At 34.4% G+C, this 20,476-nt stretch overlaps 1 protein-coding gene across 1 annotated transcript in view; it reads left to right on the top strand.

Annotated features, from left to right (window-relative positions):
• Positions 1–20,476, top strand: part of LRP1B (LDL receptor related protein 1B) — a gene marked incomplete at its 5' end in the record, with an annotated part of 1,521,642 nt that overhangs the window by 1,380,348 nt on the left and 120,818 nt on the right. Inside the window, 6 exons of the mRNA XM_061199746.1 lie at positions 5,555–5,677; positions 11,377–11,502; positions 12,237–12,374; positions 13,873–14,007; positions 17,208–17,327; positions 18,972–19,213. Coding sequence (XP_061055729.1) covers positions 5,555–5,677; positions 11,377–11,502; positions 12,237–12,374; positions 13,873–14,007; positions 17,208–17,327; positions 18,972–19,213 — 884 coding nt within the window. The remainder of the gene's footprint in view (positions 1–5,554; positions 5,678–11,376; positions 11,503–12,236; positions 12,375–13,872; positions 14,008–17,207; positions 17,328–18,971; positions 19,214–20,476) is intronic.

The following is a 20,476-nucleotide window of genomic DNA, read 5'->3' as shown; positions in this document are numbered from 1 at the left end:
ATCTGGACTCGTGAGCTAACAGGGGCTAAGTGCTGGAAGATAAGAGATCTGCAGGATAAACATGGAACATTTTCAATGTGAATCAATTTTACTGGTTTACTTGAAAAGGACTGAAATCCCAAATACTATGGAATTAACAGCAGCATTCACTTTTTTTAAAAATAAATTTATTTATTTATTTATTTTTTGTTGCATTGGGTCTTCGTTGCTGCATGAGGGCTTTCTCTAGTTGCAGCGAGCGGGGGCTACTCTTCGTTGCGGTGCGCGGGCTTCTCACTGTGGTGGCTTCTCTTGTTGCGGAGCACAGGCTCTAGGCGCATGGGCTTCACGAGTCGTGGCACGTGGGCTCAGTAATTGTGGCACATGGGCTTAGTTGCTCCACGGCATGTGGCATCTTCCCGGACCAGGGCTCGAACCCATGTCCCCTGCATTGGCAGGCAGATTCTTAACCACTGTGCTATGAGGGAAGCCCAGCATTCACATTTTTAAAGGTAAACCATGTTGCCTTAAGGAAACTTGGTGTTTGTTTTGGCCTGAGCTTTCAAACTTTATTCTTTATAGCAATTTTGTTGGAAAAGATAGTTATTCTTTTTAGTAATTATCAGCTCAGATGTGTATATTATTATAGAAATTATAAAATATTATATATTTAAGCTTATCTCAACCCAAATAAAGATGAGAACGCTAGATGATTATTTTCTGTGATGATTCACTTGTCCAAATTTCTATGAAACTGCCAAGAGCTAAGTTATATTTAGACATAGGTTATTGTTAATTAATATATACTTATCTATTTTTCTAATAACCTCCCATTGAGCTGATCAAGAACATGACTAGGAAACGGGGATTTTAATCCATCTAATCTCTTTAAATTATACCTATTTTTAATTGTTTATGTGTGCTTCATGCCATTTCAAAATAAGCTTGTTAAGATGTCTTGGAAACCCCCCACCCCACCGATGCATTTTTTGCAATGCAAATTCTTCCTAGTACAATAGGAAACCTTTCGTAGGTCATCATAAAACCTTTGCCTTTCTGCTACAATTATGATTTCATTTATATTTCTCTTACTCTTAATAAAAATAGTGGCATGTCCAACACTTTTTTTTCTTGTTTTATTTATTTATTTATTTTTGACCACACTTTGTGGCATGCAGGATCTTGGTTCCTCCATCAGGGATTGAACCTGTGTCCCCTGCAGTGGAAGCCTGGAGTCTTAACCACTGGGCTGCCAGGCAAGTCCCATGTCCCACACTCTTATGGGGAAAATGATAATGTTATGTAATACAATACCTTTGGGAACTCATTTTTTTTTCCTTTTAACAATACTGATGTGCTACAAATAGAGTTTTTAAAAATAATCAGAGAATGTCAAGAGTTCACAAATTCTGTTCAAATTTAGTCCATTTTAGAATGGAACATGCGATGAGATTTAGTCATTAGAATCTTTATTCTGAAAGAATACAACTCTATTTCATGTTCTATGGATTTTGATATTGAATTAAGCCAAAGCTCACCTCAAACCAATATTCATATCTTTAATACTAAAGGCTGTTCATGTTATATCTTTTTGTTTTCAGACAGAGTTCCTAAATGGTAATATATTTTCTTGCATTGATTTTGATAACTGAGATTATTTTAAAAATTAGGGCATTTTAGAGTTGAACATTGCAGATGTTTGAAAGAAAAGGGCATCCCAATGCCAGATATTGTACTGTCAGAAATCTCACATGGTGACATTCACCTTGCTGCACTCACCAAGGACCTGCCTTTTTCTGTGTCTTAGTTCATCAGTGCTCAGAGGTGTCAATGTAAGCTGTACCAGTTCTGTTAAGCATTTTTGCAGGAAAACTTAGAACCGTTCTGAATGGTATCACTATAAATTCCTGACCTCAGCTTCAACTATCACTCAAGATTCTAAGCAATCTACCTATATGTGTGGGTTTTTTTAAATTAATTAATTAATTTATGGCTGTGTTGGGTCTTCGTTTCTGCGCAAGGGCTCTCTCTAGTTGTGGCAAGCGGGGGCCACTCTTCATGGCGGTGCACGGGCCTCTCACCATCGTGGCCTCTCCTGCTGCGGAGCACAGGCTCCCGACGCGCAGGCTCAGTAGTTGTGGCTCACGGGCTTAGCTGCTCCGCGGCATGTGGGATCCTCCCAGACCAGGGCTCGAACCCGTGTCCCCTGCATTGGCAGGCGGACTCTCAACCACTGCGCCACCAGGGAAGCCCTACCTATATGTTTTTAATCATCTCTCTCTACCATTAACCATATCAGGTTTTTAAAAAGTTGATTTACTTTCTCACATTCCACCTCACAGCAATAGTAAAAATCATGAGCTTTTTTCAACATCTAGACAGAAAATTAACTAAGCTACATATAGCTGTGCCTAGCATTTCCTCCTTCCTTTCTCTTGAAATGGAAGACTTGTCTTCCAGTCTAAGGATAATCCTTTTATTTTGCTTTAGATCTCAAATCCTTCACACTTTCTTGATTCTCAAGGAACTCATTATCTGAATTACCTTTTCTCTCTTCTGTATCCTCAACATTACCTTGTCTACTGAATTCCTTAACTTCCTCTTTTCTTCCTCCCCTTTAAGGCTAAACTTCTGGACTACCAATTCTTCATCTATAATAACCAACTACAAACATTTCACTAAACCCACCACCACTTCACTAAAGCTACTCTCTTAGCATCATTTAAATGTGCTAACTATTAACTTCTTGTTAGAAAAGTTTTCAGGTATTTCTCCAACCACTCTGGCTACTTCTTCTCAGTCTCTTTGGTAGATTCCTGTTTATCTATTCAAACTTTAAATGCTGATTTTCTCTGTGTTCTCTTCTAAATTTCAAATAATAACTGTATTCTGATCATTCCCGACTCTACATTTACACCTCAGAAACCTATCCCATACTTCAGACATATTTATCCACTACCCTGCTAAATATCACCACATGATTGTCTTACCAGTAACCTAAATGAATTATCTCATTATTTCCACTAAACCTGATCCTCCTAATGTGATCTTTTATTTATTGAATGACACCAACATTCACTGAATGATCCAAACAAACCAAAAATTGAGTACTGTGTTTGACTACTCACTCTCCTTTACCACCCTCATCTAGTTAGCCTTCAGATCCTGAGGATTCTACCTCCTGAAGAGCTCTCAAATGTAGCTACTCTAAATCAGGTTTCCATCAGTTGTTTTCTGAATTGCTGCAAGCCCTCTTCAAATTGGTCTTTTTCCTCCCATCTTGGCTTTACTCTCCCTGTCTTCATTTCTAAGTTTTCCTCACTGTAGCTAGTGTTGTCATTCTAAAACCCAAATCTCATTCTGTGATTTCCTAAGTTAAATCTTTGCTACTGGAAGTGAATTACTAGAGATTAGTGTGCAAGTCAAAACTCAGAACAAGAAGAGCTTATTGACTCTCACAAGCCTAGGCTCATTATTCTCTCCAAAGTACATACATAAAAAGAACAATGCTTCTTTCTTGGAATTTTCTAGGCTTGCAACGATGAGCACTATCACTCCCCAGCTCCGTGTTTTAATAAACATATCCATTTATAATATGTTAATACCTTCAATCATCAAATCTCACCAATACAGAAATGATATTACTTATATATGAAATTTAAATTGGTAATATAATTCTCTGAGAGCAATCTTATTTATCTTAATTTTAAATTCCCATCAAGTTTCTTTGTGTGGTTTCCCCATGTACTCCTTGCAAATATGAACTTATAAATCTTAACCGTACCTCTTTTGTAGCATATCAAGATGTTGAGCCCCATAGAAATTAATACACTTTTCCAAAGCAAGACAAAGCAAGTTCCTATCTCCCTAACCATTGCCGTTTCTGCTATATATTGCTACATATCTAGACATACAACTAAAGTTTATTAGTACTTTGGGTCCTTTGCCTGTGGTGGATGTATTTAATTTTAAGTTAGAATGTCCCTGTATTCTTTTTTTTTTAACATCTTTATTGGAGTATAATTGCTTTACAATGTTGTATTAGTTTCTGCTGTATAACAAAGTGAGTCAGCTATACGTATACATATATGCCCATATCCCACCCCTCTTGCGTGTCCCTCCCACCCTTCCTATCCCACCCCTCTAGGTGGTCACAAAGCACCGAGCTGATCTCCCCGTACTATGTAGCTGCTTTCCACTAGCTATCTGTTTTACGTTTGGTAGTGTATATATGTCAATGCCACTATCTCACTTCGTCCCAGCTTACCCTTCCCCATCCCTGTGTCCTCAAGTCGATTCTCTACGTCTGTGTCTTTATTCTTGTCCTGCCCTGAGGTTCTTCAGAAACTTTTTTTTTTTTTTTAGATTCCATATATATGTGTTAGCATACAGTATTTATTTTTCTCTTTCTGACTTCGCTCTGTATGGCAGACTCTAGGTCCTTAGGCCTCACTACAAATAACTCAATTTCGTTTCTTTTTATGGCTGAGTAATATTCCATTGTATATACGTGCCACATCTTCTTTATCCATTCATCTGTCAGTGGACACTTAGGTTGTTTCCATGTCCTGGCTATTGTAAATAGTGCTGCAATGAACATTGTGGTACATGACTCTTTTTGAATTATGGTTTTCTCAGGGTATATGCCCAGCAGTGGGATTGCTGGATCGTATGGTAGTTCTATTTTTAGTTTTTTAAGGAACATCCATACTGTTCTCCATAGTGGCTGTATCAATTTACATTCCCACCAACAGTGCAAGAGGGTTCCCTTTTCTCCACACCCTCTCCAGCATTTATTGTTTCTAGATTTTTTGATGATGGTCATTCTGACCGGTGTGAGGTGATACCTCATTAAGTTTTGATTTGCATTTCTCTAAGGATTAGTGATGTTGAGCATCCTTTCATGTGTTTGTTGGCAATCTGTATATCTTCCCTGTATTCTTGATGCTTTCTATTTAACTGTAAAGAGAGAAAGAATGCAAACATTTAAAAAATACACACAAAAAGAGTACTCTATTGCAGAATTTTTATAAGAATAAATAATATTTCCTCACATCACCAACTTATAAGTCTGTTATAAAATAATTGTTTCTCTATGACTGCAAAAACTTTTTTCTGGTCCTTCTGTTTTTAATAGTTCAGTCTGTCAGTTTCCAGATACAACTGAATTATCTAATAATTTTTAAAGTGTCTTTTCTTTCCAGAACAGCATAATTTTTAGTAAAGAAAATTAATACTATTTAAAATCTAAGTTTTTTTACACTCAGTAACATAGAAATGATATGAAATGGAAGGTAATTTGTATTTGAGGAAACTTGATTCTATCATCTTATGATCAATATTTTCTAAAGAAAATATTATAGACATGAGTGTGATATCAGATTGTTTTGAAAAGTTAAAAACGAATACCTTTTAAAAAAAAGTTTGGACATTATATATTCCTAGTATTATATGGGAAAAAAAAATAAGGAAATGAGACACTAGATACTGAGCTGAGAATTAGAGGAATATGTGTTAGGCTGACTGGAATTAATTATGCTGTATCTCTCTGTCTCTTTTTTGTTTTAAAATAAAGGAGGAAATATATGTAGAGCAGATGAGTTCCTTTGCAATAATTCCCTCTGCAAACTACATTTCTGGGTGTGTGATGGAGAAGATGACTGTGGAGACAACTCTGACGAAGCCCCTGACATGTGTGGTATGGCATTTCACGTGGCTCTAGATTGTACTCTCATCTCCTGATGTAGTGTGCAGGTGTGAATCGATGAAGTGGTGAGGTGAACCACAAATTTTACCGTCCTGGGGTTAAGTAGATAAAGTATAACCACAGATACAGCTTTTGGTCAGGTAATAAGAGAGAACCCTGCTCAAAGTTTATGACTTTATAGAGAGCCCTCCTAAATCTGAACTTGCACATGTCAGCACTATTCAAAAGATAGATTATGGTCTGTCTAGGAGAATTTAGAGTCGTTGACCTTTTGAATTGAGTAAGGTTCATATAAGGACTTTGGCTTTATACCCAATTGGTGTTTTAGGCTAAAACAATTTTTTTGACAGATAAGCATGGAAAAAATGTGCATAATCAAATCATGTACTTCCACAAGTCACCCACTACTGAGACTGTGGTTTTCAGAGAAGGGAAATAAATATGCATAGAGATATACAGACATTATCTATCTATATCTATCTACCTATCTATCTATATACATATATATGTATCTTACAAATGTTAGGCAGAGAACTGCAATTAGGAGTTATTTAACATTTAAATCTGAAAATCTTAACAAAATTTATTTCCTCTTCAAATTCAAGTTACTTCTGACATTTGTCACAATCGTGATTATGCAACCACGAACTATAAATATAAATGTGCGCCTTTAGATCACCAAATTAAATGATTTCCTGTATTTGGTAAACACTTTTGTTCTTTATCTCATTCTCTTGCTAATATCAGCAGAAAAGGTAATTTAACTTTTAATTTAAAGAAAAATACTACTACTTTGGACATAACTAAATAGCACATCAGGTGCATTAAAGAAAACATAGCATGAGTGTATGTTCTTAAATTCTATGTCCTATTTGGTATATCAAATTAAACTAATTATTTTGATAGATGATGATATTGACTACAGATGTTACAGTTGAAGAAAAAAAATCTGAAACAAGGAGGCAGCTTTATTTTAAACACGTTTTAAAACTTGAAAAAGACAGTAGTTAGAGAATTGATCTCTGTAGGTACAACTGATGAGTGATATAACTAAATTTCAATTTCAGTTCTTCTACATAATCTTACAAAGTGAACTCTAGAGAATGACCAGAGATAGTATTGTTTCTGAACCATAATAGTTGAAAAAAATATGAGTTTACCAATATCAAGCCAAAACCTATTATTTTTATAAACTATGTTTTTTTCTTCTATTCTCTATTCCACTTCAACACAAAACTATTGAGTGTAATAGGAAATGTTTGGAAACTAATCAACCACGTGGGGCTCCAGAGTCACCCCCCCAGAACCACTTCAAGGGCCAGGAAGTGATTCTCAGGGACATGCTGCATAGCTGCTGGAAAACTTGTAAAATACATCCAGCTTAATTCTGTGAATATTTTTGCATTCCCCTCAGTCATCAGTATCAACATTGAGTCAAGCTATGATGTTCTGGAGACTGTGCTAAGTAATTGGGATAAAAAAAAACCCTGAACAGAACATGGTTCTCTTTGACAAGGAGATCTTATTCTGATTGGAAAATAATAATTTCCATAAATTATATTTTAAGCAATAGTAGAATTAAGTAAAGACAAGACAAAGAGGGATAAGATGAACTCTGCCTGAACGGGAATTCAGAAAGCTACAGTTTTGAAAGATCTAGGCTAAAAGTCACCATAGGCATAGAGAACAGTGTGGGGAAAAGTACCATTCATTCATTTAATAAATATTTGTTAAGCTATAGACTGTGATTAATGATGAGAGAAACAAATATGGACCCAGACTTCACAGAGCTGAGAATCTAGTGGAAGAGGGATATTAATGATCACAAAAATATATAGTTATAAACTATGATACATGCAATGAAGAAAAAGTATAATAAGTTATAAAGATATAGCTAGAACAGAAGGATTTTACTCAATCTTGGATTATAAGAAGTAACATTTGAGTTTGAGTCTGAGAAATTTATAGCTGCCAGGTAGGTGAAAGGGATGGAGTGAGAGTGGATGACACAACATTTTAAGCAAAGGAAACAAGATGTAGAAAGGCCCTGAGGTAGAGCGAACCATAGTTTACTAGAGAAGCTGAAAGATATGTGTGCATGGAGAATACAGAGCAAGATAGATAATGGATGAAACTGAAGAGACAGGAGAGATACATGGAACCTTGTGAGTCTAGATAGGGATTTTTAGATTTAGCCTGAAAGCAATTAAAAATACTATAGAATTTAAAATAGAGGATGCACATAGTCATATTTATATTTCACAAATATTGGATAGAAACAGGCAAAATAGTTAAGACAATTGCAGAGCTCAAGGCAAGCTATGCGGGTAGCTTGGATTAAGATAATGACAGACCATGATGGCAAAGTATACACAGTTTGAATGTGATTTAAAAAGCAAAATGAATTGGATTAAATAATGGAGTGGTTATAGGAGGCAAGAGAGAGGTAGTTGCCAAGTATAATTTATAGGCTGTTTTCACTTGCACATTTGGATAGATGGGGAACACAGGAAAAGGAACAGTTTTGCAAGTAAAGGTTAGAAGTCTGGCTTGAGATGCATCTGAGGAGACATTCAAGTACAGATTTCAAGTAGGTGCTAGATATTTGGTCCTAGAGCTTAAAGAGCTGGTCTAGAAATATAAATTTGAGAGTCAGCATAAAATGTAGTAGTAAATACTATGGAATTTGTAAGATTTAGGCTGGGAGGGAGTAAAACATAAAAGAAGAGGATTAGGATAGAATATTGAGGGCCACCAACATCTAGATAAATATGAACAGCCAGAAGAGACTCGGGTGAGTGATAACAAAAGGATAAGCAAAAAATAAAGGAAGTATGACAAGAGAAATACGAAGGTAATAAAATGTTTGAAGAAAGATGGGATAGTTCCTGAAGAGGCAGGGGAAATTAAGCTTCAGAGCAAGTGAAAAAATCAGTTTTAGATAAGGGTAGTGACCCCTTGAAATGAGTTGATAGACTATATGCAGATGCAGGTGGATGTACACATATTTAATGATATAATAACATTTTTTTAATCTTTTTATTTCCACTTTTTTATGTATAGTAAGGAAGCATGTTCATATATAGAATGTGAAAGGTTGGTGTGGTAAGGAGATTCAAAAGGAATGCAGATTTGAATCATTACTGCAAAGGGTAAGAGTGATATTATATATAGATAGATATAAATATAGATATAGATATAAATGAATGACTTCCAAGTAGCGTTCAGGGCCTATCTGGCATTGATAAATATTCATATTTGTGATATCAGTTGGTCTTGCAGTGTGGTCATCTGCAACATTCCTGGGCTTCCCAGATGCAGACATTGGGATAGCAGATGGTTTCATTCATCTAAGTTTGGGATTCTGTTAGATAATTAAGATGAAAAAAGCAAAAGGGCCAGAGAATCCAGATTATTTGGACAAAAGTGATTTTCTAAAAGTACTTAGAAAAATGTCCAACATATAAAGGTTATCAATAAATATCAAATAAGTAAATTAAAAATGGAATGTGGAATCTAATGTCAACAGAAAGGGAAGTAAAGAGAAAAAAGGCAATGGTAAATAAGGAAGAGTTAGACGTATCAATGGGCTAAAGTTTCAGGTAAGGCTGAAAAAGCATCTTTAATGAGACTGGTTGAATTAAAAAGTTGGCTAATTGGAGATTGTTGTCAGAGTTTGGTCAGACTTTTAAAATTAGTGGCTTTTAAATGAAACAATTGGAGGAAATAGCAAATCCGGCTGTGTCAATGTTTCTTATCTGCAAGCAGCAGGAACTGTCATTGGCTGAATTAAGAAGATAAATTTGTTGAAATCCACCCATGTCCACAACCTTCTAGAAGAATGGGTGGCCTAGGTGGATTAGAGTAAAAGGACATTGGGTATGAGAAAATCAGGAAGTTAAGAGGTGCAGTTATTGGCTGGTTTGCTCATACGGATGTTAATGTCACCTAGGATGCTGGAATAATTTAGATGGAGAGAAATAGCTGTGAGGGACGGTGCTACAGTCTTCAGTGAATTGGGGAGGGGGTGATGTTTATAAGGTTAATGAGAAAATAGCGATAAGAAAAAAATACAACCAAATGCCTGGCCCTCAAAATAGCAGTTTTTGTTTTTAGTTTATTTTAAAAATTAGAATGTGAATATATAGTAGCAAAGTTCTGGAAGCCATAGTAGGAAATTATGATGTCTTCAAATATGAGATAACATGAGGTTTGAGCAATTTAAGAGACATTCCTAAAAAACCTGACGTGGAGGAACTCTGCTTAGAGTGAGAAACAGATTTTAATTAAAACAAGGAAGGTGGCAAGAAGGAATATGGCATATTTAAGGAGTTAATAAAGAGTGACAAGGGATGAGTCTGTAGGAGTGGCATGGACAAGATAATGATAAGTCTATTATGCCATGTAAAGTATCTTAAATTTTATTCTGGAAGTGATGAATAGCTATGGAAGAAATTATCAGATTGCTGTTCTGGTGGCTTTGGGAGGATTTTAGGTTGGGCAATGAAACTGAGACATCAAGGATTCTACGACAGTCATCTCTGTAAGAAATAATGAATAGCCGAGCTGTTGGAGTTGTAACTGGTATGCATGGAGATAAGAGGGCAAATTTGGGACAATACCAACTGCATTTGTTGACTAATAAGAGTTGAAGCATAGTGAGAGGATGCATTTAGAATAATCCCAAACTTGTAGCTATTATGTGCCACAAGCTGAACTATGGTAATAAGACAGAGCTTGTTTGAGAAGAAGGAGGTCAAGGGAAGATGATGAAGAATTGAGCTTTGAACTTGTTGAGTTTTAAATTCCCAAGGGATCGTCCTATAATTAACTATGAGGTGCTAGAATTAGATAGCAAATTGAAAGTCTTCAGAATATAGTGTCAAGTAAACCCATGAGAATGAATGAGAATATCTAAGCAGAGAATTCAAGAGTGAGAACATCAGGGGACCAATGATAGAGCCATGGAGTATTCCGCATATGAGATTGGGAAGACATTAGAGATGTTTCCTACTTTAGGGGTAGAAGTCTTCAGATTCGATAGTGATGGAAAGCACAGGTGTAAAATTCCCTGGCTTTCATTGTTTCTTTAAGTCTCATACACACACACACACACACACACACACACACACATTAAAAATGAATAAGCAAGATCACCTTATTTGCCTTAAATACACATCGACCCATTTGTTTATGGAGACAGAGAGTAAGAAACACAGTTATAGTGTTGTTGGGATTTTTTTTTTTTTTTGCTGAATGACCTATTTTCAATTTTGGATCCATAACATATGCTTGCTCAAGCTCTATTCTGTGTGAAATTGCTCTTTCAGATAGCTGTGTCCTGCCATGTTGTATAAACCGTAGGCATAAATTAATTTGGTACACTAAGGGAAGTCAGCTAAGATAAAGCATTTGGAAATAAAACCATGAAGTTTGGCTCTTTTTCTTACTTCATTCAACATTTCAACTGTGCGCTCTTTTCTGTTGTTAATATAAATAACTAGGATCATACCTTCTATTATCACACATTTTTCTAGTATCTACATGTAAGCACCTTCCACAACAAAAGATATTCAGAAAAGCTAGATTATGGATTTGAAAAGAAAGAAAATAAAAGGAAGACAAAAGAAGGATGGTTCTTCATAAGTCAGTGTACCCAGAGGAGCTGCTTTGTTTTTTCTTTTTTTCAGAAAAATTTCTTTGCCCACCCACAAGACCACACAGATGCAGAAATAACAGAATATGCCTGCAGCCTGAGCAAATGTGCAATGGGGTTGATGACTGTGGGGACAACTCGGATGAAGATCCCTGTGGTGGTAAATCTTTTTAATGTGAAATAATTGATTCAGTGACAGCTACAGATAATATAATGATTTTAGGGCTCAAAAAATTAGAAAAAATATTTTCACGTGGCATGTCTGAGGGTATATTTTCAGGCACTTGATTTTCTGACAGGGTATGAAGATAATCCACTAACATTTCATTTGCATAGTAGAGCTGTGCAACTTTATCCGCTCCCTCCAGGTCTGTAAATCTCTAATGGTTATAGGTACTTTATTCTAGAAAGTACTGCATGAGAGAAACAATATAGTGGTTTAAAATATTCTGTTAAACAACTTCTTGGGGGAAAAGTGTTTATATAGATTGTATGTATGCGTACACAATCCCTTTTTCACAATTCAGAAATTAAAACTCAAGAAACCAAAAGCTTTACTAAAATATGCAGCAAAACCATTTGGTGACAGACCCTGACTTGAACTGGTCTGAGGTAGTTTATATTACTTTAAAAAAAAAAATCTCACTTAGGGTGAAATATTCAAAAATTTTCCTGTGGAAATATAGTGTTATTTATTATAGGGTAAATACAGTGTTATTTTTCTAAGAATCAAAAATTTCAGAATTTTTTTTTCATTTAGCCCCAAGAGCTTCAAATAAAGGATTATGGATCTATGTTTTTCATAGTGTTTAGCAAAATCTTGAACCTGTTATAGACTCAATAAATTTGTTTTGATTCTGTGAAGTGCTGATCATTTTTTAAATAACTCTATAGGTAAGCTTACATATAAAGCAAGACCTTGTAAAAAAGATGAGTTTGCTTGCAGTAATAAAAAATGTATCCCCATGGACCTCCAGTGCGATCAACTTGATGACTGTGGAGATGGTTCAGACGAACAAGCCTGCAGAATAAGTGAGTTTGTTTCCTGCTAAAATGCAGCAACACACAAGTTCAATTTCTGCTTCAACATGACTAAAATTTTCTTTACTGCTGTGAGAAAAGATTGCTCTTCAAAATGTGCTTAAGTAATACTTGTCTTTAGACCTTTGCCAAAGCAACCTTAGAATATCATTTTAATTAATTTAAAGTATGAGGTAGGAAAGGTTGATTTTGCAATGAGTATATTTGTTAAAGCTGAAACTTTATCCAAATACGGACCTTGATATCAGCAAAGAAATCTATATTCCTTAATATTTTATTTATAAAATATAAATTTAATAGTTTCTGAATTTTACAAACAGTGATATTCATTTGAATGATGGTAAAGGTCTTAATAATTTGTTTAATGTTTTAAAATCTTAATCCATTGCTGAGTCATTCTCAAAGAAGACATCATTATTTTATTCAGTTAGAGTGCTATGATACTTGAGTTATGAGACCTTGATTGTGAATAATTTTGTGTTTAATATTTGATATCTGATTTTTCCATATTGAGAAAACTAATTAAACTTATGACCTTAAATTCATATTGCTTGTAAAAGTCACAAAATAGTTCCAATTCTTGAGTCTTTTATTTTGTTCTCATTTATACATAAGTTGTTCCTCACTGGATGCTGAAGCAGTATCCACCAGGATATGGCCATGTATATCTCAATTGTGGTGTATATAATTCCACTGGTGTATTTTAATTAATTACAAAATAGTCAAGAATCAGTGGGAATTAATATCATATTTCTGATAATTAAGGTTTTCATATTTCTCATGTAATTAGATTTGTTTAAGTAAAATAGAGCTAATTCAATGTTACCCCTATAATAATATCCCTCTCTTTTATTTGCACTCTAAAATATTTTCCTGAATTGGAGATAAAGCAATGAAGTTGCAACTACCATGCTGGAAACGACAAATAACACATAGTCCGTCCTAACTTGTTTTGCAGTCCATGTCCATTGGAGCATGTTACAAACTCAAATGCTGCTCCCTATATGTGTTCAGGAACTGATGATTTAACCTCTTGCTTGAGTAACATGGTAGTACCCTTGACTGAGTTCCTGAATACTAAGTTTAAGTTAGCAATAGATGCCTACATCTCTAGGTAGCTTCTAGGAAATGTTTTGGTTCTTAGAGAAGAATGTGACTCTTGTACTTTGTATCATGGTAAAGATAGACTGTCATTAGAACCATTGATTCTCGAATTCCTTTTGGAAAGTAGTATAGCTCAATCACAGCTGTAAATATCAGCTGTTGGCAGCTTGGTCTAAACTATCCCTAATGTAATTGATTTTGGTTTTTATCTGCTTCTATACCTTTATAAGAAATGAGGGCTTATATGGGGAGAAGACCATAACCTTATAAATTCAAAAAGAGTTATCTATGGAATAATAAATGTAACTTCAAATTAAGAAAAATAGTAAACTCCCACTTCAGGAATTAGAATTATATTAGTTTCGATCATATTTTTAAATCCTAGCTCCCGCTGAATATACCTGTGAAGATAATGTGAATCCATGTGGAGATAATGCATATTGTAACCAAATAAAAACATCTGTTTTCTGTCGCTGTAAGCCTGGATTTCAGAGAAACATGAAAAACAGACAGTGTGAAGGTATCGTACATTTCCTCAACAGCTTGCTCTTAAATCTTTAGGTTAGAAAAGACTCCCAAAGCTGCTAAATTGTGAGATGACAGGGGACTGATTTTCATCAGAATGGTGCGTATCTACGGGATACCGTTTTACTTATGAGAGAATGAAAGTCCCTGGGGTCAAGAGACTGTTTGCACTGCTAAGCTAACCGTTGCTGAGGCTTACAAAGCCTTTCCTATAGCAGATTCAGACCTGCAGGAATTTCTATTGTATTGTTACAATTTTGTTTTGAAATGCAAATAACGAAATTGCTGGTTCAGAAACTATTGAAGAGTTCAGAAACTATTGAAGAATTAGAGGCCTTCGCGAAAGAACATGTTTATGATCACACACTTCTCTTGAGTTGTGTCATTTGCAATACTGCGATAGGTAATTCACTTTTAGAGAATTGTGGGCTTTTGTCCTAACACCATGTCTTAAACAGTGCTTTATACTATCAAGAGTGTCTCCTAAAATTCAAAGACAGGATTTAAATAAATCTCTGTCAACTTACTTGTGATCATTTAAAAACTGAGCATGTAAGGGAGCCAGAATCTCATAGTAAGTTATATGTAAATATAATTTACACCAGGGCTTTAACTACAGAGCCATGAAATACAGACCTATATGCACTTTCTGCCAGTTTCTCCATTAATATTGATATTATTGTGGTCAGAGCCAAACCTAAATTATCCAAGTCTGGCTTATCCAGGGCAAATTCAACTCGTAAAATGCTTTCACCTACAAGCTCTCTTCTCTATTGTCTCCTTGTGTTATTCTTGGGTAAATAAAAGTGATTTTTACATTGTGTCAATCAAAATGGAATTATTGTAATTAATTATACTCATCCAAAGGGGAAATAATTGTAACCACATCATATATATGAACATTTTGAGTTATATACTTGTTTAGATTATTCATGACATTTTATTTCTTCATTAACATGGAACACTGAAAACTGGCAACTTAAGTTTCTCTATTTTAATAAAAAAGCGAATTATTTCTCAAGACTAGATTATTTCTTCTCCCGAGAAACTTTGTCAGTTGTATACAAACACACACACACAATCTCTTCAAGATTTTACTTCCAAATAACATTAATTTTCTAATGCTTATTTGTGAATAGTGGGCTCTGTTTCCTGTATATACTTACTAAATTTAGAAATTCTGATCTTGAAATTTTCTTTATTTTTAGTTATATTCCATGACAGATATAACCTGCAAGCTACATTCTTCATTTTAAATCACTATGAATCTAGTATTTCTGATGTGCAAATGAGTAACTTCTGAATTCTAACAAAATATATATCTTCATGTAATAAACGAAGTTTTGATAGTAGAGAAGAGCAGTTTGACTCGGTATGGAGAAGGGGAAAGACATTACCTTGATTTATATTCCAAAGAATTTAAATGTTTTGTGTCCTTTCTATAGGTAGCTCAAAAAGAGCATAAGAAATCACTATTTGATGTTAAAGCCAAAGCACTTCAATTAAAATATCTAAAGGGAAGAGAAATTTAAGGGACTAGCAAGCAAGAAATAGAAACGGATTAATAGTTGTTGCATGCCAGGCACTGTTCCAAGTACTGGACATGTGTGAGATTACTCCATCCTCTTCAAAAGCTCCCGACATAGACATGGTTATAGAGATGAGAAGAAACGGTGATTCTGGCCAATACAGGGCCATGTGAGAGAACTGAGATTTTATCAAATCATGCAGATTTTCACTGATGATGATTTCATCTCAAAGAGAAACCACAGATACAAATGACTCCCTGTTCAAAGTTACAGGTGCCAAAACAAATAAAAAATATTTATTGTAATACTTTTTTGATGGCTGAGAGCTGATACCATGTATTTTACTTATCCCTGGTATAGCATTTGTTAACAAGTAAATTCAGTTTTGTCTCTTTAGCCTACACTTCAATTAAACGCAGAATTGCACCCCTGAGAGTACGTAAGTTCACCGTGGGCAAAGTATCATAGTAGAGACAATAGAATCAAGAAGCCTGCGTTTAAGCCTTGGCACTGTCACTTAACAAATGTCACTGGGAAAGTCCTTATCTCTACCACTGAGACTTTGGAACATTGCTGTGTGCTAAACAAGAGAAAATTACTACTGCTGTGCTTGTCCTTAAATTCCTCTAATTCAAGAGAAGGATTTATCTCACAGATATATTCTGTAATTAGGGCAACTATAAGTGATAAAGGGGGCAGAGGGATTATGCTGATTGAAAGCAGAAGTAGAGGAGGTAAAGAAAAAGAAAGTAGAGAATTCACCAGAATCACCTGACCTCAATCCTGGCCCTGCTTAAAACTTTAAAATTGGAGGCATGTGCTAAGCCATAGAATATTGCCTAAGATTTATTTATTACTTATGATTTATATATATTTATTTTTATGTAGGCATTCAGGATTTTGTTGTTGTTTGTTTGCTTTTTAATTCACTTGGCCCTTCTTGTTACATAGTCACTTTGTATACATGAAGCCAGAAGTGTGTTAGAGGTGTATCCATATCTTCATTCTTTGCCAGGAATTGTGCAAAATGTTGGCAATAAAAAAATGAATAAATACTAATTTATGATCCCAAGGGACTGACAGTCAAGTAGGGGATATGAATATGTGACCACATATATGAAATACCGTATGAACTGTATTTCATATGTGTGGCATAAGAGAGAAATTCCAAGAGAGCAAAAAGTGGAGAATCTAGGAGATGGATAATCATTACTGTATATTGGTGAAGACCAAGGAAGGCTTCATTTCAGGTGACTCTTGAGAGATGAGTAGAAATTTTCTATGTAAAAAGCAAGGGCATTACAGGACACAGGAATATCATATGACGTCCAAAGGTATGGCGGCAGATAATCAGAAAACTCAACCTTTATTTGAGTGAATGAAAATACTAGGGAAGTTTGAAATGGATATTTCAACGTGTTAAGTGGATTAACAAGCAATGCACAAACAATTGATGAGTCATTATAGTGAAACTATTGTGAAAAAATTGTTATGGCCGGAAAATATTACATAGCAAGTCACAGACTTAACAGTTTGAAAAGACAATGAAAGAAATAGGAATAATAAGTTGAAGGACACAAAATACATTTGTCTTTTTTGAAAAGTGGAAAGAATGACAGTACTAATTGGGGTTATGATGGTGCTATTTTGAGCTCTTCTTTTCTAGACCTTAATGAATGTTTGGTGTTTGGCACGTGTTCCCACCAGTGTGTAAATATGGAAGGATCCTATAAATGTGTGTGCGACCAGAATTTTCAAGAAAGAAATAACACCTGCATAGCAAAAGGTAAGGAATATATAACCATTACTTTAAATGTTATTAATATTTTGCTGTAAACATTTTATGGGGAAAAATGTTTCATATTGCATTTTAACAATGGCTTAATGCCTGAAAATATAAAATAAATCTTTTTAATACTGGTTAAATTGTCCAATTTATTTATTATCATTATTAATTAATCTAATCTGTGAAGGTTTATAAACATGGCTGTCAAATACCTGGCTACTATTAAAATCACTTTTGTGTTTGAAACAATTTATCAGCAGGTAAAATTTAAAAGCCAATGTGACAGAATATGAAGTATCTTTCTTTATGGCCTGCTCTCAGTGTACGTGAGGAAACATTACACCACTGGGATAAAAATAACGGGTTAAATTAAATGTTAGCATTATAAGGAGAATGGAATTTTGAGTAAGAACTTAAAGGTTTTAAAATAAAATTATGTTTTCAAATTCAGACCTCCTCTACTTATGAATATTATTTTAAAAAAATTAAATTACAGATATGTATTTGGGGCTTCTTAGATATGGATTTTAATGCTTTTATGTTTTTACTAAATAATATTGTACTTTAAATATTGTTAGCTACAGGGCATGGTTAACAATGTTAGTAAGACAGTTATTACAAGAGGAAAGCAACATGATATAGTGAATCAAGCAAGAATGGGCTATGGAATTAGACAGACTTGTATTTGAATCCCAGCATTGCACCCGATTGTGTGGCCTCGGGGAAGTTAAACTCTCTGAGCCTCAGTTCCTCATCTGTAAAATGGGAGGCCTAATCCTTACTTTCCATGGTTGTTGTAAGAGGAGATAAATTGTCAAAGACTTAATACATCTCCTATCACATAGTAACCATTTACTAAGTGAGAGCTATTGAGCCTATAGAGCTGAACTACAACTTGTGTATTAATTTTTTTTTAATTTGCAGATTATATATATGCAATTCAGTCTTTCTTTACGGTTTCATTAATATTTCAGTTACTATTTTCGGGATTCTCTTTAGGGTTTTACTTGTCTCAGTATGCAAATTACATCAGTATTGTATTGTAGGTGTCAAAATTTCAGGCTACATGGTTCCAGTTAGCAAGATTCTAGAAAATATTGAGATTATGGCATGTTAATATAATAAACACTGATATTTTTATAAAATAAAAATAAAAGAACATTTGACATATTTGAATATTGGAAGAAGAAGACTCTTCATCTTGTAATTTTTATTTCTTAGCTTAAGGTAATGATCACTCAGGTGCATAAACTAAATGCTCAGGAATGTCTGAGGCTTAATGAGTATATAACATGTTATTTGACTATTCAGATCCAAAGCGTTAAAACATAAGGTATTGTGACTTACCAAATAGAAATCCCTTTTCATAAAAAGGATATCTACTACAAATACCTAATTTCTAATTTCTAGCCATAAGGTAAGCTTTGACCTAAGAAAACCTCCATTAATAACTCTTAAAAATGTTTAGTTAAGTGTGTTTTAGAAATGTCATGAAGACTAAAAGATGGTATAAAGCCGGTTTATTTTTATTGAGCAAGAAACTGTGTTAAGAATAACAATTCAAGTTAATTTAAAAGTACATTCATTGCTTTTACGTTAGTTGAAATTTATTTTATTTTTGTATTTTATTATAATAATCTCCAGGCTCTGAAGATCAAGTTCTCTACATTGCTAATGACACTGATATCCTGGGTTTTATATATCCATTCAACTACAGTGGCGATCATCAACAAATTTCTCATATTGAACATAATTCAAGGATAACAGGGATGGATGTATATTATCAGAGAGATATGATTATTTGGAGTACTCAGTTTAATCCAGGCGGAATTTTCTACAAAAGGATCCATGGCAGAGAAAAAAGGCAAGCAAACAGTGGCTTGATTGTAAGTAAATAAAATTGAATATTTGAAGGCTCACACCTTCCCCCACTTCCCTGTTTTTTTAATCTGTCAATCACAGTATCTGATTATAAGAGGTAATTAATATATTCAGTGATTCCTCCCAGTATTCTCCCTGTATAGAAATAGAACATTTCCCTACTCCTTTATTCTCATAGCTGCATACAATTCATTTTAATTACATGATATTATGTGTTTCTTTTAATACATTTTCTGTAGTTACATAAGAATGGTAATTAATAATACCTAAAATTTCTAGAACTTTCTATATTTTTTAGTATTTAATAATATATTATGAACATGAGGGTTTTTTTCATCATGAGATCATATTGGGAACCATCACTTTGTTTTTACATTAGAAAATAAACTCACAAATATACAGGGTAAATTGTTTCATTTTTAACAATGTGAGAAATATAGTTCTCTTCTAGGGCAAGAGATCAATTCGATAGTGTAATCATTTCTTCTGACTCCTAATAACTATATTTCAGGGAACATCCAAAATAGAACAATATTGTTTACTGGTGTATGACGGACACATTGGTTATCATGGTTATTTCTTTTGAGAAAAATAAACTAGAACATTTGTTTAGACTTGTGGTTGTAGGTTATCCTTTTTTTGTTTTAGGGCATGTCAATTTATTATGTATTTTATATTTTGAAGTAAATTGGCAGAGAAATAACAGATAAAGACCTATTTTGGGGGGGGCCTGGCCCATTCCCATACAACCAAAGAGTCAAATACTATCACAGTAGGATTAAATTACTTTAATCCTACTAAATAATTAAAGCTTTGTATTTGAAACGAATCAGAGACACCTATCTGGAAGTCTTCACTACCTTTTTCAGAGGTATCTACCATAAATATTTGAACTCTGTGAATATCATTTGATGGAAATCTGGAACACTTATTTTTTATCAGTAGTAGGTGTCAATAAGCTGGTTTTAAAAGAAGCTATATTATTAGCTTTTAAATTCAGTTTAGATTAAATTAACTGTGAGTAAAAATCCATATATATCAGAGTTGTTTCTTTAACTCCTCCTCCCCCAAACCCAGTGTTATACAGAGCTTTAGTTCTATTAAGGGTAGTTCTAGGACAGAGCCAAGAACTTCAGTGGATCACTCTGCCCTTCTTCACTCACATAGCATCTCCTTCCAATCAGACCAAAAGACTGACTCAGTCTTGACTAGCTTTAGCTTTCTTTATCTCTAAAACAGAAGTTTGCTTTGCAGAAACATTGTTCCTA

The sequence above is a fragment of the Eubalaena glacialis genome, chromosome 1, assembly GCF_028564815.1.
Source record: "Eubalaena glacialis isolate mEubGla1 chromosome 1, mEubGla1.1.hap2.+ XY, whole genome shotgun sequence".
Classification (NCBI taxonomy): Eukaryota; Metazoa; Chordata; class Mammalia; order Artiodactyla; family Balaenidae; genus Eubalaena; species Eubalaena glacialis.
Note: the sequence above shows the minus strand (reverse complement) of the source record. Positions and strands in the feature narration are given on the sequence as shown.